General features: G+C 40.5%; 1 protein-coding gene and 1 long non-coding RNA gene across 21 annotated transcripts in view; one reads left to right on the top strand and one right to left on the bottom strand.

Moving 5' to 3' along the window:
- The window catches only part of nags (N-acetylglutamate synthase), a 51,823-nt gene extending 36,883 nt beyond the window's left edge, over positions 1–14,940 (bottom strand). For 4 of the 19 annotated variants that reach the window (XM_055510666.1, XM_029159368.3, XM_029159370.3 and 1 more), the window contains exons 1-7: positions 14,564–14,940; positions 14,139–14,416; positions 13,687–13,900; positions 12,952–13,132; positions 12,798–12,837; positions 12,578–12,709; positions 12,277–12,459 (exon numbers count right to left, since the gene is read on the bottom strand). In XM_055510666.1, the coding sequence (XP_055366641.1) occupies positions 12,277–12,459; positions 12,578–12,709; positions 12,798–12,837; positions 12,952–13,132; positions 13,687–13,900; positions 14,139–14,416; positions 14,564–14,929 (1,394 nt within the window). In that variant the 5' untranslated portion in view covers positions 14,930–14,940. Of the gene's footprint in view, positions 1–2,304; positions 2,386–6,560; positions 6,831–7,349; positions 7,451–9,382; positions 9,484–9,715; positions 10,388–12,276; positions 12,460–12,573; positions 12,710–12,797; positions 12,838–12,951; positions 13,133–13,686; positions 13,901–14,138; positions 14,417–14,563 lie in introns of those variants that run through there. The other 15 variants (XR_008695274.1, XR_003786643.3, XR_005897986.2 and 12 more) reach the window with 14 other exon arrangements.
- Positions 13,825–27,429, top strand: LOC129604432 (uncharacterized). Of its 2 annotated transcripts, none has more exons than XR_008695282.1 (4): positions 13,825–13,960; positions 14,165–14,424; positions 24,323–24,424; positions 24,671–27,429. It is a non-coding gene; the product is annotated as an uncharacterized LOC129604432 (long non-coding RNA). The 2 variants fall into 2 exon arrangements; XR_008695281.1 differs by lacking the exons at positions 13,825–13,960; positions 14,165–14,424 and adding exons at positions 14,735–14,869; positions 14,938–15,068.
- The last annotated feature ends 297 nt before the right edge of the window (positions 27,430–27,726 follow it).

The raw sequence follows: 27,726 nt of genomic DNA, 5'->3' as shown, positions 1-27,726 counted from the left end.
CTTAATGTTGCCAGCTTTAGTTTTAGCTTGAATCCTATGTAAACAATGTCAGGCTGTTATGAAGGAAAACAACTTGGATGACTGCTACACGGGGAAAAGCCCCACAACTTTGAAGGCTTTTTTGATGGTCAAGATGTGATTTAAGGGCTGAGGTTAGAACTGAGTTTTGGTTCAGATTAGACCAACGGTTAGATGTGTGCCTTTAGTTGGGATGGTTAAGGTTACTGTATGGCAGTGTTTCTCAAATAGTGGGGACGATGCTGGGGGGATGCTGTGACTACGGGGAACATGCTAGGGACTCAGCACAGAGCAGGACATACTGTACTCATGTTAAAACATTGACTACAACAAAACGATAACAAGGGTTAAAAAGAGTAAAAAAAGTTGACCAACATTGAAAAGTTATTTATTGTACATTGTATGCCTTTTTTGCCATTTATCATATATCTGTTTTTTTCTAAAGAGAAGAAAATAAAACTAAAGTACTGAATTGGTGTTTTTACAGACAAAGACTGTGGCTATTTACTATACTGTAAAATAGTTTCATTATCTATTTGTAACTAATCAGTAAGAGCCAAAATTCTCACCATAAAAGCAAATGATTTAACCCCTCAAATGCAGAATATTGCTAGAAAAGCTAAAGATTAGATCGAAGAAAGGACCTGAAAATGAACTATAAATAGTAATTAGATAAAGCATTTCCACAGGAAAATGCACAGTAAATGCTTCCAAGCTGAAAATATTCCTGAAGAGTTGCTGAAAGTAGCTGAAACATTTAAAACGGAAAGAAATAGCTCAAGCATGTAAAGCATAGTTGAATGTATCTAAAAAGAAATAGGAATTGATTAAACAGTGCTGAATATTTGCAGAAGAAGCTGAAGTAGTTGAATTTCAAATGGAGGAAACTTGAAAAATATTTGCTGAAATTAAAGAACTGCTTAAAATCAAGGAAGTGTGTAAAGGTTTGCTTAATCTTTTTAAAATATAGCTGTATATTCCTTTTTAAAGGCATTTGATGAAGTGTTTGTCCTAAATTGCTAAACTGGAAAAAGCGCTCATTAGGCAGTCCTAAATAACCAAAAAAAAAAGTGCTCTTATTTTGAAATGATTTACGGAAAGCTTGTGTGGGTAATTGTTAAATTGTAAAATTGTTTCATTAACTAGTCATAAAAAAACAGTACTCACTTAGACTCATTATTGATTCACAATTAACCATTCAAATGCAGAAATTATTTTATTAAAGCTTAAAATTTGGTTTAATGCTTTTATTTTAAAAGGATTTAGAGATGTGTGCGCTTTAAAGCTAAACTTTAAAATAGTCTCATTACTTGTCACAATTAACTATTTAAAAACAGAATTTATGCTATTAAAGCTAAAAATTTGGATTGGTACTTTTATTTTGGAAGGATATTAAGGACACCTGTACAGGTAATTTCTAAACATTAAAATTGTCTTATTATCTAGTCACAATACACCAGCAGAACGCAGAAATACTCTGCCTGGGGCCAGAGCGGACGACATTGAGTCTTATCTTAAGCTCCTGTCTAAGGATAAGCGTAAGCACGCTAAGATCGTAATACACGCAGGAGCTAATGACGCCCGGTTACGCCAATCGGAAGTCACTAAAACTAACATTGAGTCAGTGTGTTCGTTTGCCAAACAATGTCGGACTCCGTAGTTTTCTCTGAACCCCTCCCCAATGTGACCAGCGATGACATGCTAATTGGAGCACTTTTTGGGGAAAACCTGGGCTGATTAGTAGAGACCTAAACATAGTTATAACTCATTTGAGAGCCTCACTCTGAGCCTTTCTCACCCAGACTCTAAAACTCAGAAGCCAGTTGTGTTTTGTATTGTTTACCGTCCTCCTGCTCCATATTCGGAGTTCTTAACTGAATTCTCTGAATTCTTATCTGACTTAGTTCTTAGCACAGATAAAGTCATTGTAGTGGGAGACTTTAACATTCATGTAGATGTTGACAGTAACTGTCTCAGCACTGCTTTTAACTCCTTAATAGACCCTATTGGTTTTACACAGCATGTAAATTAACCCACTCATCGTTTTAACCATACCCTCGATCTTGTCCTGACATATGGGGTTGAAATTGATAATTTAATAGTTCTTCCCCAAAACCCTCTGTTATCTGACCATATCTTATTAACTTTTGAATTTAGCATAATTGACCTTACAATAGCTGGAAAGAAATGTTACTATAGCAGATGTTTATCTGACAACGCTGTTGCCAGATTCAAGCAGATAATTCCTTTTGCCTCAATGTCTTGTAGATACACAGAAACAGTCACCTTAATCCTTATGAACACGTTGACTGTCTTGTAGATGATGCTGCAGCCTCTCTACGTACAATGTTAGACGCAGTGGCTTCTCTGAAGAAGAAGACAGTGAATCAGAGGAGGTTAGCTCCGTGGTATAACTCAGAGATCCGCAGCCTAAAGCACAGGACCAGACAACTAGAAAGACAGTGGCGTTCCAACAAAATAAATGTAAACTGCATTGCATGAAAGGACAGTCTAATAAAATATAAAAAAGCACTTTGTGCTGCTAGAAAAACATATTATTCCTCCCTAATTGAGGAAAACAAAAACAACCCCAGGTTGCTTTTCAGCACTGTAGCCAGGCTGACTAAGAGTCATAGCTGTGTTGAGTCTACTATCCCCTTAAATCTCAGCAGCAATGACTTTATGAACTACTTTACTAATAAAAATATCGCCATTAGAAAAATGGAGTTACCTCAATAATCAACTCTTCCAAGTCGTCCACTTGTCTTTTAGATCCACTCCCAACCAGATTACTCAAAGAAGTTCTACTTTCAATCAGCTCATCCATATTAAATCAAATCAACCATCTTTACATTTAGGCTATTTACCACAGGCTTTTACGGTAGCTGTGGTCAAACCCACCCTGGACCCTGGAGAACTAGCCAACTACAGGCCCATTTCAAATTTACCCTTTATTTCCAAGATTCTTGAAAAAAATTGTGGCTAAAAAATTATCTGACCCCTTGAGTGGGAATAACCTGTACGAAGATTTTCAGTCAGGATTTAGAAAACGTCATAGCACAGAAACAGCTCTGGTTAGAGTCACTAATGATCTTCTATTAGCTTCGAACAATGGTCTAGTTTCTGTCCTTGTCCTGTTAGATCTTAGTGCTGCATTTGATACAATTGATCATAACATTCTATTACAGACACTGGAACATAGAATGGGGATTAAAGGAACAGCATTGGGATGGTTTAAATCCTATTTGTTGAACAGATTCCAGTTTGTTCATGTTAATGAGAAATTCTCCACATGCACAAGGATTATCTACGGAGTACCACTGGGTTCTGTGCTTGGTCCAATACTGTTCAGTCTATACAAGTCTCTTCTAGCTGGGATTATTAGGAATCATTCTATAAATTATCATTGTTATGCAGATGATACTAAGCTATAGTATGTCCTGCAACCAAATGAAACAGATCAACTAGTCAAAATTCACAGTTGTTTAAAAGACATCAAATCCTGGATGTTCCAAAACGTCCTTCAACTAAATTAAAATTAAACCGAGGTTCTTATTATTGGCCCTATAAAAACACAAAGACACTGTTAAGTAAGATAGTTACTTTGGATGACATAACATTAACTTCAGAATCTACTGTAAAGTACCTTTGTGTCATCGTTGACCAGGATCTCTCTTTTACATAATACATTAAACAAATCTCCAGAACCGCCTAATTTAACCTTATAAATATAGCTAAAATTAGAAGCATCCTCTGTCATATCGATGCAGAGAAACTGATCGATGCACGTGATACCTCTAGGCAAGACAACTGTAAACCTTACTCATAGGATGTACTAACAGCTCCTTAAAAAGCCTCCAGCTAATTCAAAATGCTTCAGCCAGAGTTCTGACAGGACTTAGAAAGAGAGATCACATTTTATCCAATAGCTTCTCTGCACTGGCTGCCTGTGAAATGTAGGATAGAGTTTAAAATTCTCCTACTCACCTACAAAGCACTTAATGATAAAGCTCCTTCTTATCTTAAAGACCTCAGTTCCTTATGCTCCCAGCAGAACACTTCGTTTTCAGAGCGCTGGGTTACCTAGAGTCTTTAAATTTAGAACGGGAGGCAGAGCTTTTAGCTACCAAGCTCCTCTTCTTTGGAACCAGCGCCCTGTTTAGGTTTAAGAAGCTGACACAATCCACCTTTAAGTTCAGGCTTAAAACCTCCTTTTTGATAAAGTGTATAGTTAGAGATGGTTCAGGTCACTGGCAATGATTGTTAGTCACAGGAACCATCTCTTATCAAATAACCTTCTGTCATTATTCCATGTTTAACTAACCTTGTCCCTATCTTTCCAGTAGCCGTGCTTCTCCCCCCTCTCTTTCTCCCACTCTGTCCTCACCTAGTGGTATCATTGGACTCAGAGCTGTGTCATAGCTGACGCAAAGCTGTGAGAGAACGTGAGACTCTGAGAGAACAACGTGAGAAATTCAACAAGGCGGAGCGACACTGGCAATAAACAACAGCTCGACAAACTATCCGCCAACAAATATATATAAATAATTACTTCATCCTACAGAAGACTATAAACTATCTTACCATTCTAGATAACACAGAAGAAAGTTTCGAGTACATCGACGAGTGCTTTGAGTGTCTGGTAATGTGGAAAAAGGACACAGCTCCAAACAAAAGATCCCGTCCATCTGACTCACCTGAGTCACCTGGAGCTGGCTCGGCTGAAAAAAACACCACGGACATGCTGGAGTCCATAGAGAAAAAACTAGAAAATATCTATGCGTGTCAGGCCCTCAGCGACTCCCTGGAATTCAGCCAGCAGCAGGTGGTTTCTCTCGCCACCAAGAACAAGGCCCTGAACGGAACGGTGCAAACCCTGACAGAGTCCTGGTGTACTGACATGCTTTTTTGGTATGTCGCTGTGTTCCCATGTGCAGTCTGACTTTTATTTACACTGCACTAAGTTCAGCCCGGCTGAGAGTTCATCATGTCCCTTCCCCCACGGACGGGCGCATTCGTATGATAATGTATTCTTACCTTGGCTGAAAGCTCTGTTGAAAAAGGCATCTAAACTTTACCCTCAATTGATCTGCTAGACTACTTAATTTAAAACTTAAAGATCCATGCACACGCTTTTTTCATGCTCCACATTGCTAAAGAATTGGACCTTGATGTCTCAGTAAGGTGTCTGTAACCTTTCATGCCAAAAAGTGCTGTAAATCGCCCACACGGCCCGTCCGAAAATGTGTGTTTTAAGCTCTTGTCCACAACGCTCTATTTTCAGAGTGTGTCGGAAGCTAAGCTGATCGCCACACTCCTTTGAGGAAGCGCATAGCCGTGATCCGCCGCGGGAATCAAACGTCACGGTCACTGAATTCATTGTAACAGTGACGTTGGCTAACTCATCTTTGTAGTGGAGTTCAACCATACGTTTGATCCAAAATCTGACTATGAAGTCGAATGGGAGGCTGTGGTTACAGTACACTTCGACTGGCGCAAGGTACGTCTAACTGGCAGATTCACGTTTAATTTAATTTGATTTATATAATACGCAACTTGATTAGCTGCTAACGCTAATACCAATGGTTGCAAATTAGCAGCCTGAATTAATACAACAGAATATTCATAACACGACTACAGCTTGTTTGGGGGCATAGCTCGATAAACTAATATAAACTCATTTTTACATGTTTTTTTATTTCTCGTTCTGCTGCTGTGTGAAAATAATTTTTCTATAATGGGATCTTCAGCTGCAGCTTTTATTTTGCCGTATTTGTCTGTAATTAAATGCCAATGTAGGAACAGTGAACGCCTACAGAGGCATGGTGTGACAGCAACTATTGCTTTCAAGATAATGCATGTGTTTATTACTTTTATTAATAAATTAAAATTTCGATAAATCTTACCTCAAGACGCCTGAACTAGTTGCCAAACCTACTGTCATGTATGGTTGATGATCCAGGACTGGAGCCAGTATGATTGAATGTGTATTCATTACAGAACACATTTAATATACAGTATATCAGACAATTACACATGCATGGAATAAATCAGTATCTCAGAAATTTATAAAAAAAAATTTAGAATATTTTACTATTTACAGATTAATCATAATGTACCTGGGAACTCTGGTTTACAAACATAGTTTTGTTTCTAAATATATATTGACCTAATATTTTTTTAATTGCTTTTAGTAAGGTGTATGATATATCAAGTGCTAATATATAACTAATAGAAATGTAGTTATTGTTTTTTTCAGTACTATGTCTGTGTGTATCTCAAGTTGTTGCAGGTATCTAGCCTAGAAGTCTTGTCATCTGGTGCTAGGGACTTCTAGGGCGAAGAGCCCAAGTCATCCCACCAGTGTCCCACCAGGGCAGTGTTTCCTGAGGGACAAGGCACCTATGTTGGACTTAGACCACCTGTGAAACACCTAAATTATTGTTTTTTGCAATACCTCAATAAAAGCTGAAATATTATAAAACATTTGTCTGTTTTCCCTCATTAGGTATATACATACAAAAATAGTTCAGTGAAACAGCAATAGTCAAAGCCAACTTTATTTTTAACCAATGCACCAGCACTATAATGCTGGATAAGTTACCGTCACAGTTCAATTTGCAGACCACAAAATGAACGGGTAGGATTCATAGTTATGTTGAAAGCATAGTTTCTGGAGTGGAACAGGCACAGTCATGAGCAGTTGGCTGGGGAGATGTGAGGATCTTTTTTGTCTTCACGTGTTGGAAGACATTGGAAACAGTGCAGCTGCTGTACAGATGGAGGATGCAGCTGTTTTCCTTGACACCACTCTAGAAGGTATAAAGAATAGAATAGCAGATTAATGAAATGACCAGTATTTCCTATGTATCTCACAACCTTTACAGATCTAAACAATAAATAGAGGTAGTTAGATCAGTTTTAATGGTGTGTGGAGCAAACACGTTTTCAACTTAGCTTTTATAGTGCTGGTTTGTTAAATCTTAGCATGACATTAATGACCTCCTTTCTGTCAGGTTGCTCAAATTCTGCTCAGAGGGCCGGTGGGACAGGGATGTTTACAAGGTCCTCCATAGAGCAACCTGAGTCCAGCAGGACTTTATTGAAGATGGTCTCCATCACATTTTCCACATAATCTTAGTTACAAATTACCCGTCAACAGACTAAAATATCAAAATAAGTTGACCAACTGCATACAGAGTAAATACATGGACAATAATATAGATCAGATTATGAATACCACAACTACTGAAATGTGAAATGCAAATTCTCTGTCAAATAAAACTGCATATTGGCCAACAAATGATTATACTGCTGTTAAATGTACATACCTTTGCTTCTGAGGTGAGCACTCTTCTACTCTTCTACAAGGTAGCTGCGTGTCAGTTTGAGAAGCAATCTTCTCGTGTTTCGGTAGCTGGCATGCGTCAGCCTGTATAAAAAACATGTCACGTTTACAGCATAAGTAGTTGACAAGATAAGCAACAACACACGTTAGACTTAGATAGAACTTGCAATAACCCAAATTCACGGGTCAGCCTACAATATACTCTGGCTACAATATACACATGACAGGCTCGGTAGTAATTAGAAACACAGCTGACTCTCACAACTTACTAGCGCTAGCCGCTAACGCTAGCCACTAAAGCAGCGCTACTATCGCACTAGCCGCTATAATGTGAGCTGAGTGAATGACCTCAGTACCATACATCCCACGATTCGAACCGGACAAATGCTGGAGAGGCTTGGACTCATCCAAATTGCGTGTCAGCACCTTGCAACACTGTCTCTCTCTGTCGCTGTAGCTGTTAGATTCAACGGTTCTAGCAATTAGCCTTCCTTACACAGGAGGGAAGCTACATATAAACATAAACAGAGAAACTTCTGGAGTACATACATCAAATAAGTATTAAGCATGTACTTACATTTGGGGAAGCAGCAAGTGGGCGCTTCCTTAACCTGAATGACTTCTTCTTTTTGTCTTTTAAATGGCGGGTGGCGACCAACTGAAAAGTGCATTAGCGCCACCTCCTATGGTAGACTGCGCAGTGAGTGACTTTTTAATGTTTCAGGTACATTTAGGGCTCCAGCTTTGTCTGGGGGGGGGGGGGGGGGGGGGTTAAGCTGGTTCTGTGATTGGTCAAGCGAATGCAGACGTATCCAGTCCGCCAAATTTGAAACGATGGTTCTTGAACCGGATTGGATAAACTCTCAAAAATGTGAAATAAGTAGGGGGCGTACTTCTAACACACCAGGAGTGTCTAAATGTGACGTAGGGAGTCAAATAAACGTACCAGAATGTCCAAAAAGTGAATTTTGGACCTTTAACATTCAGTGCAATAATTATCTAATTAATTTAACCAAAAAACATGTTAATTATTGAGCTGGACTGTATGAGCATATTATCGCTGGAACATCATCTATATAACAAAGAGTGAAGGACCTACTTTCTTTCGTAAAATAAGTAGTACTAGCTCAGACGAGCTAACTACTAGCTAACATGCGGAACCAGTTCTGTATGTATACATATAAACCATTGCGGTAAATTTCCACGGACCAATCCACATGGCAATCAAAATAACTGTCGACTATCAACGGATTGTCCACCCACAGTCGTCATGAATGCAGACCCGAAAATTGACGGTCAGTAAAAACCATGACATTACGTCTCTATGGCAACCGTTTTCTAGGACCCCTTAGCTGTCCCCTGAGATGCCTGGCTTAAAAATGTAAGGTGGCGGTATAGCAACAGGAACAATGGGAATTTACAACAAAACATTTATATTAATTCAGTGGATTTACTTAGTATCTTAAGCTAGGTCAAGGGAGCTAGGCAACATTTTTTATTTAAATTAAATAAACCTCACCACTGAAATCATAGAGACACTCAAAACAAATGTATTCTTGTTCTAATTCATTTAAAATTCAAAATCAGCATTTACCAGACTGTTTCAAGAGCAGGAAGACCCCCTACTTTAATCTTGCCTAACCAAAAGTAATACAGTTTACAAAATACATGATTTCCCATGTATCTGTCATTTGAATATAATAAACAGAAGCCCCCAATGTAATGCAACTCCCAACCAGACATACTGTAACTATGCCATACAATATACTAAAAACGTATATAGTACCAAACAGTGTAACATCACAAACTAAGAAATGAAATATCAGAACTAGCCATAGATGGATTTTTCAGTGTTTGAATTTTAAGAGAACAATCACTTCTACCCATCTTGAGCATTACATCAGCTGCTGAACAAAAGGTAAAAGTGTTTTTTATGTATGTAGGGTAGTCCAGGTGGAGCAGTTGACAATTCCAAAAATAGAAAATGTGAGGCAGATTGGCCAGTTCATTCATTACCACATTCCCATCCAAGATAATTCCCAGTCTGGATGGGTTGAGCTGAGGATTTTCGGGATTCCCGCTGGTGTTTCACTGTACGAGTCCTTGTCAGTTACATCCTAAAATAGAAAACTGTTAGTATAGCAGTACATATTTCATTCATGTACTATGATTAGACATGTAGTATACTGGTTGTAAACCCAAGAAAAAAAAAACGTTATTTCATAAAGCAATAAGACAAAACAAGACATAAGACAAAACTGCAAGCCCATAAATATCCTTCATGCTAACTTGAGTCCTTATCTACTTACATCACCACCGTGAGCCTTTACAATAACTTTAAAGACTTACAGTGCAAGTCTTCAAGAACGTGGAACAATCATTCCCCAAGATGATGGAAGACTTCTTCCAGGCATTTGTGTCTGTTGGAATAGTGTTCGGAAACACAAAGCAGAACATTTTTGCCTAACAAATGCACGGGAGATGACAGTAACGAGAACAACAGCAAAATACAAAGGACACACAGAAAAAGTACCTTACATATATTAAACTTCACAAAGCTTCTGGTGATATTGTTGGTCAATTAGCTTACATGGCTACATGTAGTTAAAACGTTTTCCTCTAACAAACGTCCTATGAAGCAAAGACATGTTGCTAAGTTAGCTAACATGTGACTGACAGGTCACATTCAGTTAAACAACGTTTTTTTACCACTAACCAACATCCTATGAAGCAAAAACACGTTCGCTAACGTGTGACTGACAGGTCATACTCAGTTACCACTTACACCACTTAGAATTTTCGCAAAACCAAAGTAGTTACCTTAATGCTAACCTTGGTTAGCTAACAAATAGGCTACACTAGTGGACAGTGAAAAAACACTGAATGTTCCTACTCACAAGACTTCACGTTAGTTGAACTGTTCTTCTCAGGTGGAGGTATGAGTCTGCCAGAGACTGTCTTTGCCTGTAGTCCGTGTTACAGGACTGTTTGACTGAGAAGAATCCAACCGAGGTTTTTCTGCTGCGGCAAAGAATCATGTAGGCATCTCTAAAGCTTTCAAGAGTCAGTTTGCTGCTGTAGTCTACAGTAGGTGTACAGTAACGTAACGTAACCGTGAGGGGAAAGCTCCCCCACTCATTTAAAACAATGAAGTGAGGTGAGGAAAATAGGAATAAATATGTTGCAGCAATAATAAGGGGATCTGCTGAGTTCTGTTGTTACGTTATGGAATTCAACAGATCTACAGCTGCTGAAAAAAGAATTGCATCACCCATGATTATTAAGGTTATTTACGTAAAAATGACAACTACTGGAAAACATTCATTATTTTAAAACCTAAATAGGCCAATATCTTCTACCAGATGTCAGAGCAGTGGGTTCTAGTGGGTTCGAGGAGGACATGGGCATGCCCCTGTAGAATGACTAGTCATAGATAATGTCTCAATGTGAATGCGACACATTTTCTTGGAGAGTGCTTCATACTCCCCACATTTGAGCACACAACAGATACTTCATAGTAAAATAGGTTTGCCAGCCAACTGCAGGATTAAAAATCCTTAGTCAGCAACGCACCCATTGCACCGTGGCGACGCAACAGTACTGCAGTAAAAACGCTTGCCACTTTGGACTGCTACCACTGTAATTTATTACCTTACATTACAATATTTTGGTTCTGACCGGTTAATTAGTTATTAAACTATTTTACAGTTAAGCAATTAACCACGAATAACATGATTATTGTTATTATTATTAATATATTAATATTATTAATAATAATAATAATAATAATAATAATAATAATAATAATAATAATAATAATATTATTATTATTATTATTATTATTATTATTATTATTATTATTATTATTATTATTAATAATAATGTCGTGTTTTGGACACATGAAGTAATAAATAAATAACTAGACTTATTGTTACTTTTTCTTTTTTTAAGTCTCACTAATTGTTAAAATAAGTTTTACTTTCACTTGTTCTCTGGCTGCACAGTTTTGTTCATTCTTCTCGTTCATCATATACAGCTTAGGCTCTGTGGCGAGCATCAAGCATTACAGTTCGTCCACGATTCGTTCATATGGATCCTTACCGTTTACTTATTGTTTGTTCGTTCATTTGTCATGTGACAGCTACCAAGTGACTGTCGCATTGTGACTGTCGCATAAAAGATGCAGGACATAAGTCACTTCATAGTGGTGTGTATTTGCTTTCCTAGATTTTCACATGACTTGATTTGCTTTTGGCATTTTGTGTATTATAATTTGTCGCTGAAGCAAACCATGATTTCTTCAGTATATAGTGTTTGAAAACCGCAGCCACCTGTATGTGATTGTGGGCGCTGTAGCCCACAAGAGGGCCACGGCGTTGCCTGCACCAAAATGAACGAATGACTCAAAATTATTTATTGACTTTACTGTTCCAGAGTTAAAGATCCAAGTGAGTTAGAAGAATCAAACTTATCATTTCTAGTTGAAATGTGCTGTCGTGGATTGATACTGTCAGCTACAACCAGATAACGGTTGCCCGGTTATCAGCTACACAGACATCTAATCGTGCTACTGCCGTGTTGCAGTAACTGCCAACGAATACAGCCACACAGAGAGCTAATCGGCAAGGTTGCACACAGGTCCACCCCAATGAAAACCATGAGTTACAGTAAGGTTCCTATTTGTGTTGCATTATCCGATAGCTGTTAGCCCTTTGCACTTCAGAGCTAACAGCTCGGTGATCACTACAATAGGAAGTTGCAGATAAATGTGTCCATTCTTTCGTGATTTTAGCTGTGTTTTGGGCTATTATTCTGGTTCATAACCTGCAACTGTGATCAAGCTTTCTGACATTACCATCAATGTGGCCCATTAAAAGAGGAAAAATACATGCAGTACACAAAGTCCTTACCAGGGGTTGATCCTGTTGGTGGCTCTAGACCTCCAGAATAGCTTGCCCAAGTCTTGCTTAATACACTCCCAGAGGATGTGGCTTGTGCCCTGGCCCTGCTTACTGCTGCTCACTACAAACTTGTCCAGGTAGGGGGTGCCATTGTTCACTGGCTCCATGGTGATGATAGCTGCTGCGCTGTAGCTGGAAAAACAAATATAAATAAAAAAATTAAATCAAGGAGACTCACTAAGTTCAGTTCTATATCTGACATACTGATGTGTGTAAAACTTTACATATGTACAGAAATATACTCACACACCCTTCAGAGAGATAGATGGAATGCAGTCGTCCCTTCAGAGAGTTGATATAATCATGCTTCAAAGTTTTATCAAATGATTTGTTGATGAGAGCGAACAGCCGAGCCACATCAATGTCATTCAGAGAACTATACCTGGGCACAGAAAGATCATTTGTTGTGACTGAGGTTTGATTTATATATAATATTTTTTTTCCTTCTATACTGCATGTTAGCACCTTACCGATGTATGGGGTCCCCATTTTTGAAGAGTGTACCAGAACCTGACACAGATGGACAGACACATTGGTTGGGTGTCCACTTAGGTAATGCCTCAATACAGACAACACGTGTATACACGTATACATAGCAGAAACTCTATTAGTCAGCATTCTCACCCCTGTGGCTGAACAGCTCTGTCAGCAGTGTGTCCGCGGAGGTAATCACTGCAGAGGACTCGGTTGGCAGCTGGTTGAGCAGCCTGGCTATGGTGATCACTCTGCGGCGCTCAGCGATGCTAAGCCAAGGTGCTGTTGAGAGGCAGGGCAAGTCACTAGGTAAAGACACAGAGTCCATCACCTGGAAAACAAACAACTAGTGTTAGTAGTGGAAAATTACAGTGTACTTGTACAAACACACACTTATAAAATGGCAAAATAACACAGTCGCTGGCGAAATGCCGGACAAAAGAAACCAAGCGGCAGCAGGAGAGAGGCTGCGTTCTAATTTCTTCATATTGAGCGTTAAATATCAAACAAAGATATTCTCGTTCGCTACATAGCGCTACATAGAAGAGCGCAACTTAAATGGTACAGACACTACATGTAACAGCAGCATTAAAATAAAATCACGTTGGAAAGAAACTCTATGCTTGCTTTGTTTATTTATATTTTGGATATTGAAGCTTTATTATTCAAACGCTGGATTTTGTGTTTTGTTTAAGATTTAAAGAGTCAAAATCAAAAATTTGTTAGAATAAACCCTAAAGGGATTTCTAATCCACAAAACATAAAATAATATTTTAAAACATTTTTATCAGATTAATCGAAAAAAACTAATCGACAGATTAGTCAAGAATATTGTTAGTTGCAGCCCTAGTATAAACTCTGTCTACTACAAAACATCAACCATACCTTGTGCCCAAGGCTGCGGAGGCCTCCTAAAATGTTCAGGAACATGACTTTATGGGGTTGCAGTGATCGCGAAATACTCGCTGTCACTTCTGTCGAATCCAGCATTACTGAGCAGCCTTGGCTGTTCCTCCCCACTGGGCAAACCAAAGGGATCGACCCACAGTCCAGACACCATTGGAGGAGACTAGTGTCCAGGACAATGGATGATGGACTACTAGAGAGGTAGTCAGAGAGGAAATAAAGAGTGCAAAGAACACAGATGGAAGCAGCAGAGGTATTTATGATTTTTTTAAATCAAATTTTACATATTTTCAACCATAACATACATTCAAAGTGAAAAGTACACAATCACTATACACAGTACGTTATAGGAGCTTTCTTATTGAACATGTATCACAGATTAATTTCCATAACAGCTTCATCAGTAAACGCCATCTGTTGTCAGTACTCACCTGCTTCCTTGTGGCGCTTCCTGCAGCAGGAGGAAAGATTCAGCAGAGAAAAAGGGCAGGACGGTAGCCGAGTGCTGATGCAGGGCTTCAGTTAGCTGCTGGCTCCGCTCGATGAGTCCTTGGCTGCATCGAGAACCGGCCACCGGTTCACAAGGTGGCGCATCCACCTGCTCCGACCAGGCCATGACCACCACAGGTTTCATATCCATACGCTGCAGAAAGGAGAGCCCGAACGCCAGACTCTGAACCATGTCGCTGTCAAACACTGAACTGTCCACCTGCAAAGGTACGGATCGGTTTAACCCAACTAACCACGTTTTTGACTAGCTCTGTTCTTTTCTCTCGAATAAAAACCTTGTGCGGTTTACTCGAGACAAAGGTTTCAACGCTGTCTACAGAATGAATGACAGTTCATGACATCCTACCTCTATTACGGCAAAAGCAGGCGACTGAGCCGAGCTAGCTCTCTGGAACTGGGTTAGCCAGTACCGAGCCTCTCGGGGGTCTCCGCCGACCTCGCTGAGGAAAGCCCTCACATCCCGGTAAACTAAGTTCTGCTTCGTCAGCACATGTCGCTCGGCAGCGGAGGAGTAGCCCTGGTGTTCCTGCTGGGCCAAAGCCGCGGACTTTCCTCTCACGCCGGTAGCTTCAGAGCTCACCATGAGTCGCTGGGGGCGGAACATTCTCCGCTGCCGATCGCCAGAATTCCGGCTTAGGACCGGGCTAGACAGGTACTTTCCCGCCATGACCACGGCTCGACAGCCGGAGGAACCGCTGTTCACTTTGGCCATTTCCACAGAGTCCTGAGTCACGGACGGAGGACCACACGCTGCCGACCAACTTGCTTGACCAGCTCAGCAGTTTTTACGGTTCAGGTTCACGGTTTGGTTCAGGGACGAGCCGCGTAACAGCCGAGGGCGCCATCGCATGGTAGGAAAAGAAAAGGGTTCCACATACACTGCACACAGGCCACAGGTACGGTTCTGGAATGCTATGCAAGCGAAATAAGTTATACACAGGGCTGGCTGGGGGTCAGGGGGTTAATCCCTGAATTTCAGAGAACAGGTACAGTTTACACATAAACAACGCAGTTCCTCTGCCCCTGTCAGTGGAGCAGGGAACTGAAGTTGTTGAGTAATACAACTTCTAAAAAGATGTAAAGTGCTTCTCTGTCTTACCGTTCTCAAAGTGCTTTTTAACACTGCTTTACATTCACCCACATACATGTGTAAGGAACAAGAACTAAGATAACTGAATAACTCTACAGCTATGCTAATCTGTGTCCTGAAACACTACACAACTCGAGATAGTCCTGTGCATGCAGAGGGACAAGGAGATGTTGTCTCTTTTGGGGTGCTTTCTCAACAGAGCACAAACCCCATTTGCTTTTCACACATCCAGCATATCACTGCGCAACAATTAAATTAATTAAACTTTCAAGTTATAACATTACTTAAATCCTAACTTTAACTATAACACTATAACCACAAGAACGGTTGCTTTGCCCATAAGCCTTAGCAGCTCAGGGCAGGAATAGCTCCCCTGGGCTGCTACAACTTAAATAATAATACAATGCTCATTGAAGTTATTTTTGTGATAACCATTATGGTTTTGCTGTAACAAGCATGGGTGCAAATCAGCTTCATGCAGTGAAGCTGATATTGATTTGTTTGTTGGAGGTTCCTGCCCTTGGAGCACCGTCTCCATGATGATGGCACAGCTGCAGTAGATGGGTGATTGAGTTCAGCAGCAGTTTGACTGACAGGTCAAACTCCTAATGCTCTGTGTCCATAGCAGCTCTATGCATATTACTGACAAGTAATCATTACACTGTTGAGTCCGGATCAGAGCAGGTGTACACAATCAGCTTTTTTTTAACTGTCTGATCTTTCTTTTATGGGTATATTATCTATACTTGTCCTTTGACTTATAGATACAACAATTGACATGTGATTTTGTATTTAAAAATCCTACTTGCCTTGGGTTTACACCCTTGAGACTGTTGCAACATCTAAGTCTTTGTTTAATTAAGTAAACATCATAACGGAACTTCTAGACACAATAAGAGATTGTCTTTTTTTGGACGCTCCCTCAGCAGAGTGCAAATTCCATTTATTTTTCACACTGTGCCCTGAGGGTCACTCACAGACAGAGAGTGTGTGTGTGAGTGACCCTCAGAGCGCAGCACACAAAAAAACAAGAACACAATACACATACACATGAACAAAATGCTAAATTAATTTCTCCAAAGTTATAACATTACTTAAAACATAACTTTAACTATAACACTACAAACACAAGAACGGTTACTTTATCCATAAGCCTTAGCAGTTCCGGATGGGAAAAACCCCCCTGGACTGCTACACCGTGTTAAAATAACTAAGCGTTTCTCTCCATGTGGAGAAAGCTCTTTTACTATGTCCTTATTCAGCTTTGATATTGTGTGGCTCAATGGCTTAGATGGCGCTGCCTTAGTCTAATTATCTAATTACTAGCTAAAGTTTCATTAAGATTAACCCTTACAGACAGAGGAGTTTTACAGGCCGATGGCCACCGGTAGGAAGGATCTCTGGTGGCGTTCTGTAGAGCACCTAATACTGATCAGCCTCTGGCTGAAGGTGCTCCTCTGTCCAGCCAGCACACTGTGTAGGGGGTGGGAGGTGTGGTCTAGAGTGTTTAGGTAGGTAGGTTGTTGTTCCTGTCCAGTTTATTTTCCAAGTACACTCCCAGATATTTGTACTCAGTCACCACCTCCATCATGACCATAAAGTCAATCACCAGCTCCTTGGTTTTACTGGTGTTTAGTTGGAGGTGGTTCTGTCCGTACCAGTCCACAAAGCTGTTCACCACTCCCTGGTACTCTGTGACATCACTACCCCGGATACGTCCTACGATAGCAGAGTCTTCAGAAAAGTTCTGGAGACGGCAGAACTCTGAGTTGTACCTGAAGTCAGAAGTGTACAGGTTAAAGAGGAAGGGAGACAGGACTCTCCTCCCAGCAGCGCAGGCCGGATGGTGTTAAATAGACTGGAGAAATCAACGTACATGATCCTCACTGAGGCACCAGGCTTGTCCAGGTAGTTGAAGGTGCGATGGATGATGGCTTCGTCATCCACTCCTAGTTGTGATTGATATGCAAACTGGAGGGGGTCGACTGAGGGTTTGACCAGAGAACGCATGGAGTCCAGGATGAGCCTCTCAAAAGCCTTCATGATGTAAGAGGTCAGGGCCATGGGTCTGTAGTCATTGAGGACTCTGGGACATGGTGTCTTATTCCCTGGCACAATGCATGACTTTTTCTACCCAAGAGGAGCCCTCTCCAGCTGCAGGCTCAGGTTGAAGTTGTGTTGGAGGACACCACGTAGCTGGGGAGCACAGACTTTCAGCACCCTTGGGCTGATTCCATCAGGTCCTGCAGCCTTTCTTGGATGAAGCTTGTTCAGCTCCTTTCTCACCTGATCTGCTGTGACTGTGTGTGAGGTGGGGGCGGATGAACCCTGTGGGTGATGTGAAGGGGTGGGTGATCATGGGCAGCAGGGGGTTTATGGGCCCAACCTGCAATCTGTTAAAAGAAGTTACTAAGTTTGTTGGCCCTGTCCACAGACCCCTCGGTCACCTGGCTGTAACTTGTAGCCGGTGATGGTCCTCATGCCCCTCCACACTTCCCTGGTGTTGTTGTTCTGAAGTCTGTGTTCCAGTTTCCTCCTGTAAGCCTTCTTCCCCTCCCTGATTTTGACTGACAGCTCTCTCTAGACACTCCTAGCTGCCTCCCTGTTCCCTGACCTGAATGCTTTCTTCTTTTCATTCAGGGTGGCTTTGATGTCACGAGTGACCCATGGTTTGTTGTTAGGGCAGCAAAAAGATTTGTCAGGTACATGGGTGTCCATGCAGAAATTATATAATCTGAGATGTAGTCTGTCAGTCCATCAATGTCCTCACCATGAGGTTCACAGAGCGTCCCCATTCAGTGTCTTCAAAGCAGCTCTGCAGAGCAACACGGTCCTTATCTGTTTATCTGTCCATCTTTTAACAGTTTTAATGGTGGCAGGCAGCCTTTGAACCTGAGGTGTGTATTGTGGCACCAGATGAATCAAATTGTGATCTGACTTTCCCAGAGGGGGGAAGGGCAGTGGAAGAGTAGACATCCTTAACATTAGCATGCATCAGGTCCAGTGTTCTCTCACCTCTGGTGGGACAGCTCAAAAACTGGGTCAATGTAGTAAGTGACTTGTCGAGGTTGGTGTGATTAAAGTCACTGGAGATCATAAAGAAAGCGTCAGGATCTCTGGACTGCGGGTTGGAGACGTATGACGTCACACGCTGTGGCAGCGTTCGCGGAGGGGGGGGCGTAAACAGCAGTGAGGATAATGTGTGGTAAATAATATGAACGGAGGCCAATGGCCAGCAATTCGATATCAGAGCTGCAGATCCGCTCTTTGACCGTCACATGTCCAGGATGGCACCTCTTATTGTTAATAAAAACGGCCCCCCACCTCCTCGCTTCTTCCTGGTCCCCACTCTGTCTCAGTCAAAGCGCACGGCGCTTAACCCGTCAGTGTTAACGCTGAAGTCTGGGATGCCGTCATGCAGCCAGGTCTCTGTGAAACACATCAAACTGCATTCAGCAAAGATTTTCTCCTCTCTTACTAGAGCTGTCAGTTTGTTCATTTTATTATCCAGTGACCTCACATTGCCCATAATCAGCGAAGGGAGACAGGGCTTGAATCTTCTCACTTTCTCTTTGCGCAGCGCCTTTCTTCGGTCTTTATTCTAGGTCTAAGTTCACAAACTTTTTGGCGTCCTCTGCATCCCCTCGTTTTCTTCCTTATTTCTTCGGGGAAGCTTGACGTTTCTAGTGGAGTCTGGTATTTTGCTGCCGACCTTAGCGAGATCAGCTAATTCCGGCTGTAAACAAAGTTTGCGTGGTGCCGGGTCTGCTCTTGCGCTCCAGCTTTACCCATGAGGCAAAGTATAAATCCAAGCGAAAAAATGGACCACAAAACTCTCTTACGGTTTAGTCGTTAGGCACACACTTCCTCCATATCCTTTCAAAATAAAAGCACCAATCCAACTCTTTAGCCTAAATAGCACTTTTTCTGCTTTTGGCTGGTTAATAATGATTACTTGTTGAGCCTTTTAAACCACCTTTTCAAATGTATAATGCTCTACATTCAGTTCATCAGCTACTTTCAGCAATTTGTCAGCATTACATTCAGCATGAAAGCTTTAACTGTGCATTTTCTTATGAAAATGCTGTATCTAGGTCTTATTCTTATACTTATTTTGCCCCGTTTTTGGGTTGCTATCTTTAGTTCAACGCTTCTTTCAGCGTTCAACATTCAGCGTTCTAAACTTGCGTCATTGTTACACGATTAAGACTTTTTACGTTTTCAACTTTTAAAGTTATTCAACTTTTAAGTCTTAAGTCCTTTTATAATGGTCGTCTATGGAAATCATCGTGAACTTCTCGTCAAATTTGCCTCGTTATGTCATCGTCATACTTTGTTGTAGAAACGTCATTCAACTTTCTAAACGTGCGTCATCCTTACAAAATCAAGGCGATTACTTTTCACATATTCAGCTTTTCAGTTTTTACGTTATTCAACTTTGTTTATCGTGTTTTTATAATGGTCGTCTATGGGAATCATTGTTCAACTTTTCATCAACTTGCCTCTTTCAGCTTCTATCATCATCATACTTCAGAGAACTTTAAAAGCGTCTATCATCTATGATCTTTATCTGTGTGAATCAGTGTTTCCTTGTATCTTCTACTGTTTTTGACTTTTGAGCATTTAAATATCGGGTGTTTTTTGTTAAATTTCCAGCTTTTACATTAGTGGGTATTACATTTTGTCGCTTTCATCGCTTTGTCGTAAGCAGCTTAATCAGCGTTTGGCATTGTTGTGGCAGCAGATCGGCTCTCCGACGTAATTTCTCAGAGAAATGATTTATTCTAGTTATAGTCTGTGAGCCCAAGGCAAAAAGTCTTCTCAGATTTGTCAGAAGACTTTTTGCAGAGTAATGAATGATAATTTCTCTGCATAGATTATATGGAGAATTTATTTGAGTGTTCGTTCATTCTTACATACTAGCCAAAGTCGTTTTGGTTATCCCCCATTGAAAAATGGTGAGGTTTTTCTTTAAGTAGAAATAGGAGAAACAAAATAGTTAAAGTGCAAGTGATGTTGTTTTGGTATTTTGTACAAAACCTTTTGGGTTATATTTCCATAGTAGTTAGTTCTGCTTAATTGAGACTTTTTGGCCACGTAAGTGGACCGCCCTCTAGTGTTGATAGAATGTGCTGCTAAACATAATGTACATGTTTGTGTACAGAAGGACTCATATCATGCAAAATCCACTTTTTAGACATTTTGGAGCGTTCCTTTGACTCTATGGGTCACACATACACACACTGAGCACGGTAGAAATGCATTTCCTCCTTTTTTGCACATTTTGAAAATGTAAATTTTCTCATTCAATGGGGAAAGACCTCGTCCTACTCTGAAACCGTTCCCCCGTTGTCGTCACACACGTAGAAGGTCTTGCAAATTCTGAACCGCCACCCCCACAATGATCCCAAACCAAAACTGGACTTCCGCCATTTCCCCCCTCTCACTCACCGTGAACAGACGAGCACGGCAGCACCCATGTCCTCCCATAGAAATAGTTCGGTTCTTGGGTGTTTTAACCAACACCAAAGTCTATTCACTTTACCAAGGGATCAACAAGTGAGGACTTTGTGAGTCACTTTTATTTTAAACGGACCGGTGCCAGAAACACTGCATCAGAATTTATACATATGCGCATTTCAAACGAGGGTGCGTACAATGTTGGATTTGTTTCACAGCTCCTGTTGGGTAAAAAAGAATCTATTCCTAGAGTCTGTCATTCACTTACTGAGGTAAGTACATGCTTGATATTTATAATGTTTCAAAATGTTAGTTTGTTTAAAATGTAGTAACCTATGTGTGAGGCAAGTTAGTAGCTAGCTATGCTAACGGCTACAGCCAGTCGACTGAGCCTTTGTCCCCTTCAAATGTTCTCATGTGGGCTCCTGCAGCCACACACCTGTGTGGAGAAAAGCTAATGACTATCGTCATTCGATCGGCTACAGGCAGGGAGCAGTGGGTGTAGCTTTTGGCCTTTTTCTGTAATCGCATACACCTGGGGGGAACAGCTGATAGCTCTCAGCCTTCGAGCGGCTACAGGCAGGGAGCGGTGGATCTAGCTCGCTGTAGTAAGTACGTGCTTGATACTTAATATGTTGGTTGGTCTGTTTAAAATGTAGTAACCCACATGTGAGAAAAGCTAATGGCTATCTGCTTCGAGCGGCTACAGGCAGGGAGCAGTGGGTCTAGCTTTTGTCCTTTTTCTTTAATCACATACATCTGTGGGGAACAGCTGATCGTTATCGCCCTTCGAGTGGCGACAGGGAGGAAGCCGTGAATCTAGCTCGCTGTATGTAGTAAGTTTGTGCTTGATAGTTGTGATGTCTTAATATGTTAGTTAACCCACATGTGAGAGCTAATCGCTAGCGTTGCTAACGGCTACAGCGAGTCAGCCGAGCCTTTGTCCCTTTTTAAATGTGCTACTCTGAGGTGGTGCAATCACACACCTGTGTGGGTAACAGCTAATAGCTATAGGCCTTCGATCGGCAACAGGCAGGGAGTGGTGGATCGAGCTTTTGTCCTGTTAACGGGCTGCCGCTCCTATTTGTGTGTTGCGTTAGCCACTAGCATGCCCTTAGGCCTTTGCACTTGGTCGATCGCTACAATAAGAAACTGCAGATGAACGTGTTTATGTTAGTTATTACCCCGTACTGTGTCACAGCCTAAATCAACTTGTGATTTGGGGTTATGTCATTGTTCTATCAAATTCTAACATGATTAGTTAGAATGATTACTGTGTTGTGTTGCAAGCTTAGTTGCTAATTAGTCACATTTGTAGCAATCCACGTCTGGACTGAGGTAACCTGACCTACATGTGAACTTAACTCCCTCCTTTGAAGAGCCCCTACGTCCCTTTCAGTCCCCAGATATAAGGGACCCTGAATCTTTCTCCACAACAGGAGACTGGCTTCTATCGCGACAGGCACCAATTGACGCCAACATCTCAAATGTCTATATCAAAGGACCATGAGTCCACTTTGTTGATCTACCTGTAAATCCCTCAGGATTCTACCTCTGCTTATCATGCCAAGAGGAGAGGCTGTCAGGAGAGGCTGACCACCAGCCATAAAATGTGGAATGTGCTCATCAAAGAGAAAGAGAGACTTAATTTGGACACAAGTTCTGGTTCAGACGCACCAGAGCTTTCAACCTCCATGAAACAGATGTCATTGTATTCTGTGGACAAAATGTTTTTATTTGATATTAGATTGGTTTCTGTGTGATGTTCAATGCCTGATCTACAGATTTGCCAGGAAATTCCTAAAGTTACAAAGGGACTTCAACTCATCACCATGCTTTCCTTTGTGTGTAGACACAAAGTTGAAATAGAGAGACTCACCTTCTTTACTTCTTTTAATCTGTGCAACATACACATGGACTATTTCCACCAGCTACAATTCGGTATCCTCATTATTGTATTACATTTTTAGGTGTTACAGTTGTTTAATTAGTAATGTCCAGATTAGGTCATTTATAATTTGATTTTTCTTGCATTTATTATTCATGTATGTTTTAGTGTTTACTGGGTGTTGCATAAGACAAGACCAGGCATCATGAATAACATTTAATTTGTTACAGCGTTGTAAGGGACCACATATAAGACCTTAAGATTCTATGCATTTAATGTTGCTGGTTAACCATTCTGACTTCTCTGCTCATTTGAGTGTCAAAGTGATCATTACATGTTTATTGTGTCATGGTGTGATGGAACTTTGAGCTTGATGAAAAGAGGAAAGCTTAGTTATCCCAGATTTAGGAGCGATCCAAACCAAATAGTTTGATTCCTGATCTGAAGAGGTGGAACTCTCACCACTGGTTGAAGTCATTTCTCCACCCTGCAGTGACCACTGCCCCAGGCGTATTTAAACCAGTGACACCCTAGGCGAATCGGATTTCCCTCTATCTTCAAACTTCTTTCACCTTTTCTTTTTGCGTCGCATTACTTTTCTTTAATTTTCCTTTGTTCTTAAATTTTTTAAACCTAAGTTAAACTTAGAAACACGAATAACAACGATTTTTATTACGTTAGAAAGTCATCAAGAAACTCCGCGAAACTGAAACTATTACAACCAGTCCTTAATTGACTCGCTATTTTTGATCGAACTAATTAAATTAGATTTCAGCCCGTTTCCTTTTTGGGCTAGTTTAAGTAGCGCTGACGCTTTGAAACACCTTGGAAAGTCCAGCCTGGCTGACTGTTACTTCGCTGACCCCGAGCCGGCGACGATTCCTGGCCCAGAGGCCGTGCCACCTGGACCAGAGAGGGCACACCTGCTCAACCAACCGGTAACGGGAGAAGCTGCACAGCGGCTACAGCTCCAAACTAAGGCAAGACGAACATCTCTAATCCTCTGAGAAGTCTGGTGTTTCTCAAAGCGCTAAAATTGAACATTCCAAATTGATTAGTTATCCTTAGATTTGAACTAGTTAGAGACAAATACTCTTCTCGCTTGATCAAAGCCATCACACACTCAGGTCTTGACCATTCTTTGGTTTTTCACTCATTGATTCATTCACTGTTCATCATCTCATTCTGATCGTTCTCTCATTTTCTATTCTGTTTATTTGAGTATTTCCATATTATGTTATTCATATATCCAGTAGTGTTAGATTAATAAAACGTTAAAAGGAATCTGGTTTTGTGTGCATTGCTCTTCAGATTTAAGCAGAGGTCACTGAACCGCGACAAGAATTCACGGCATAAGAGACTGATTTGGTTTTATCACAAGAAAGTGGTTATTGTTGTTCATGAGTGGTAACTCGTTGAATTGATATCTGGCGTTGACTAGATTGATACAAGCGTGGTTTCAGCTTTAAAACAAACCTGGTGCCCCAACTTCGAGGTATATTAATGTTTCTGCATTAATATCAAACTATTAATCATTTGAATCCGCTACACATCTCTACAATACCTGCTGCTTATCTGGTCAGTAACCTATAGCTTGTGTACCATAGCCATTATATTTGTAGGACCAATACAATTTACAGTAAATGTAAGTCTTTTCTATACTGTAGGGAGGCACATCCCAGTTACCCACATGCAAGGAGGCTGTCAAACAGAGAAATCACTGCAGACTGTTGGTACACAGACATCTGCTGCCCAGCTCAGGAGTGAAGGTATGTAAGTTTGTATGTACTGTACCAACAGTAAGATAGGCAATAGAAGATTTTAATTTTAATTGGTATATACTGTTTAGATTTTATATTTGAATTGTAACAACTGTTTATCTGTTGTTTTAGCACAGACAGGCCTGTCCTCTTGTTTGGTTCAATTTTTTGTCTGGTATTGTGTATTCTTACATTAGAGAAGGTTTTGACCTACATATTAATGAACATTTCACTAATCTACAATTCTGATTGCAGTACCTTTTTTTTGATGAGGTGATGGTGAGGACAGCCACAGCTTCCATCTCGTAGAGGACTGCTTCCGCTCAGTCTTTCAAATAGTAATGAGAACAAAGATCCATACATCTCCCGGGTCATCTGTTTACAACTATACCTGTCCTGCTGCAGGAACAAATCTCTAACATAACCAAGTTTACCCCCTACCCAGGACATGGTCTGTTTACCCTACTTCATTTCATCTGCAAGGCCCTGCAAAAGCTTCTATCCTCAAACCCCCAGACTTCTTAATTAACTCAGTAACCTATACATTGCACACTGGAGTGTGAAGGTAACAGTTCGTTTTAGCTTTGGAGTAGTGGTGCATTTTTTGGTTGACAATAAAGTTGGCTTTAACTATTACAATTTCACTGAACTCTGTTTCTGAAGGGAAAATGCTTTTATTAAGGAAATCATTGTATTGAAATTACATGTTTTTCTCTTTCTAATATGGTAAGCTATAAAGGTGAACCGGCCATAAATAAAAAGCATATAAATTATATATAAATTAAAAAAAAAATTCTCAATGAGTATTGCACTCACAACAAACACATTTTTACTCAAAAGGGTAAAGGAGTTATTCCACAGGTCTACATCCATCATACAATGAGTGTTTTAGTGTTTTATCCATCAGGAAACTCTGCCTTCATCTACAACCCAAGCATGAAGAGATAGCAATTCAGATTCCCTAACCCAGGAATCCCCAGCACCAGCTCACTAGCCTCTGTAGACTAGATACCTGTAACAATTTCAGATACAGAGACATATTACTGTCAGATTTATCAAGAATGATCAAAAAACAATGATAAAAAACATAAAGCAGTAAAAATACATCAGGTCAATATATAATTTGAACCAATGCTTTTTGTTCCCAGCTAGGTCATGCAGTGATTGCTCTGAATATTAATGCACATTTTTTAAATAAAATTATGTCAGAGCAGCAGCACAAGTAAGACAAAAACAGTGAAATGTGTAAATGTAAAATGTATTTATATTATTTCAGCTATGCTCTCAAACTTATTTATTTGTATAATGTAAGCTAAAGTAGTGTTTTCTATTAACAAGAGTTTTCCAGGTAAGTCGTGTTGTGAATATTCAAGGCCATTTAGCATACGCATTAGCAACTGCTAGTCGCTTTGCAAATTACATAAATCAATTAAATTGAAGTAAATCCAATGAGACACATCTTGCATCAGCCGAAATGTGGTGACTTCAACAGCCTCCTCTTCAGCTTCAGGGTCAGTTTCGGGATCGTAGACGTTTGGGTTTATGACGCTACCAGATCAGCTGGCTAATGTTGTGCAGTCCTGTAGTGGGTCTTCTTCTGTGGAGGATTACGTTGGATTGCATTTTCAATGTTGCACTACTGCCACCTATTGTATCCTAACCATGCGGTGGCTCGTATCCATGAAGCCAATTTAAAAACAAAAAAGGTATGCGCTTCCGCACAGAGGTGTGGCGAGCAGCTTCGCTTGCGACACGCCCACAAAACACAGCGTTTGCTGATGGGGAGTGAAAACCACATATTGACAGGGGCAGTGTAGACGATCTACAGGGTTTTATGGAATAAAAATTTACAGAGACCTTACTGAGACATTGAAGTCCAATATTCTTTAGAATGAAAAGTATGATCAGTCTCCTTTAACGAAATCCCCTAAGTACACAAGTGTTTCCCTGCTTCTCTGAGATCATCTCAGTCCCGTTTTAGATCCGTCTTCGGGGGTGGAATCCAGTAACATGCGGTCAGGATAGGCAGGGGAGGCGTGGGGCCTTACGTCGCCGGACAAAATACCATAATATGAATACATAACATAAAATAAAAATCAATATCTGTCCACTGATCTGTGTTATAAATGTATTTCCTCTACATTTTTCAAAATTTCTTAACATTTCCACAAGTAAAATTGCTAAGTGTGCGCATTTCTGGTACTAATATGGGGAGAAACGCGAGAAGAGGCATCAATGAGCCGAGCCTCAGCCCAGGGCTCAAGCCTCCATTCTCGAGTGGTCATTACATGGGTTAATGTTTCACAGCTTTTCACCAACAAAATGCAGATATTTTCTTCACCGTCATTTCCCACAAGCTCATTAATGCGTTTATCGATGTGTGTTTAACATAATTACTTCCTTGATCGCGTAAAAACGAGCAAAAAAAAAAATCGAAATGAGGCAAGACAGGAAATAGCCTCTATGGAAGCCGACAGGTGCTAAGCTGCTACTGTCAGGCGATTCAGTTCTTTTTTTTTTGTCAGGCTCCTCTTTATGCCAGTGACGTTGGCAGTGCTCCAGTAAGTTAGCAAACTAACTCAGTTAGCTTCTTTCCCAACTCTCAAGATGTAGGAGAATTATATAAGTCGTCTTAACACATTTTCAAAACAAATGCTCATAACCGATGGAAGACCAACGCCGGAGCTTAAAGGTTTGCTTCAAACTACGAGACAGAAGACAACTCGCTCCTTTCAAATGAACTGGTACACCCAAAAAGACTGGCTGTGCTGCCACAAACCGTCTGTAATGTTTTCCCTGTTTACTGTTTTCAACCTGTGATAACGTCTAGACTACAGTAACACGGGATATTGTATAAAATATATAACTAAGACAACAAATGTTTTTCAGTTTTCTAAAAAATTACTGATGACATCAACTTACATTTTTGAGTCAAGTAACGTCAAATTCTTGTGTTGACTAAAAGTGTTGTGTTAAATAAATAAGGCAGAAGTCCAGTGTTAACCGAAAGCAAAGTCTCATGTTTTTATTAATGTACATTGTAAGTGTGTTAGGTCCAGTGATAAATTCTGTGGTATTTTGTAAAGTCAATGTTCTGTTTTAAGTGAGTAAAGCGAGTTAAAGCCAGTATCACTGTTTGGTCCCCTCTGTTCCTCTGTTATACTTAAAGCAATGGATTTTGCCCATAGTGAACATAAAGATACTAATTCAAGATCTTTTATTGCAAGTCTGTCTCTGGAGAATTCGGTGCTTCACCAGCCATGGAATCATTTGGAAAAATACTGCATTTAATCATTGAAACATAGTAACAG

This window comes from Betta splendens, chromosome 8, assembly GCF_900634795.4.
Source record: "Betta splendens chromosome 8, fBetSpl5.4, whole genome shotgun sequence".
NCBI classification, from domain to species: domain Eukaryota; kingdom Metazoa; phylum Chordata; class Actinopteri; order Anabantiformes; family Osphronemidae; genus Betta; species Betta splendens.
This window is presented reverse-complemented; position numbering and strand designations above follow the sequence as displayed.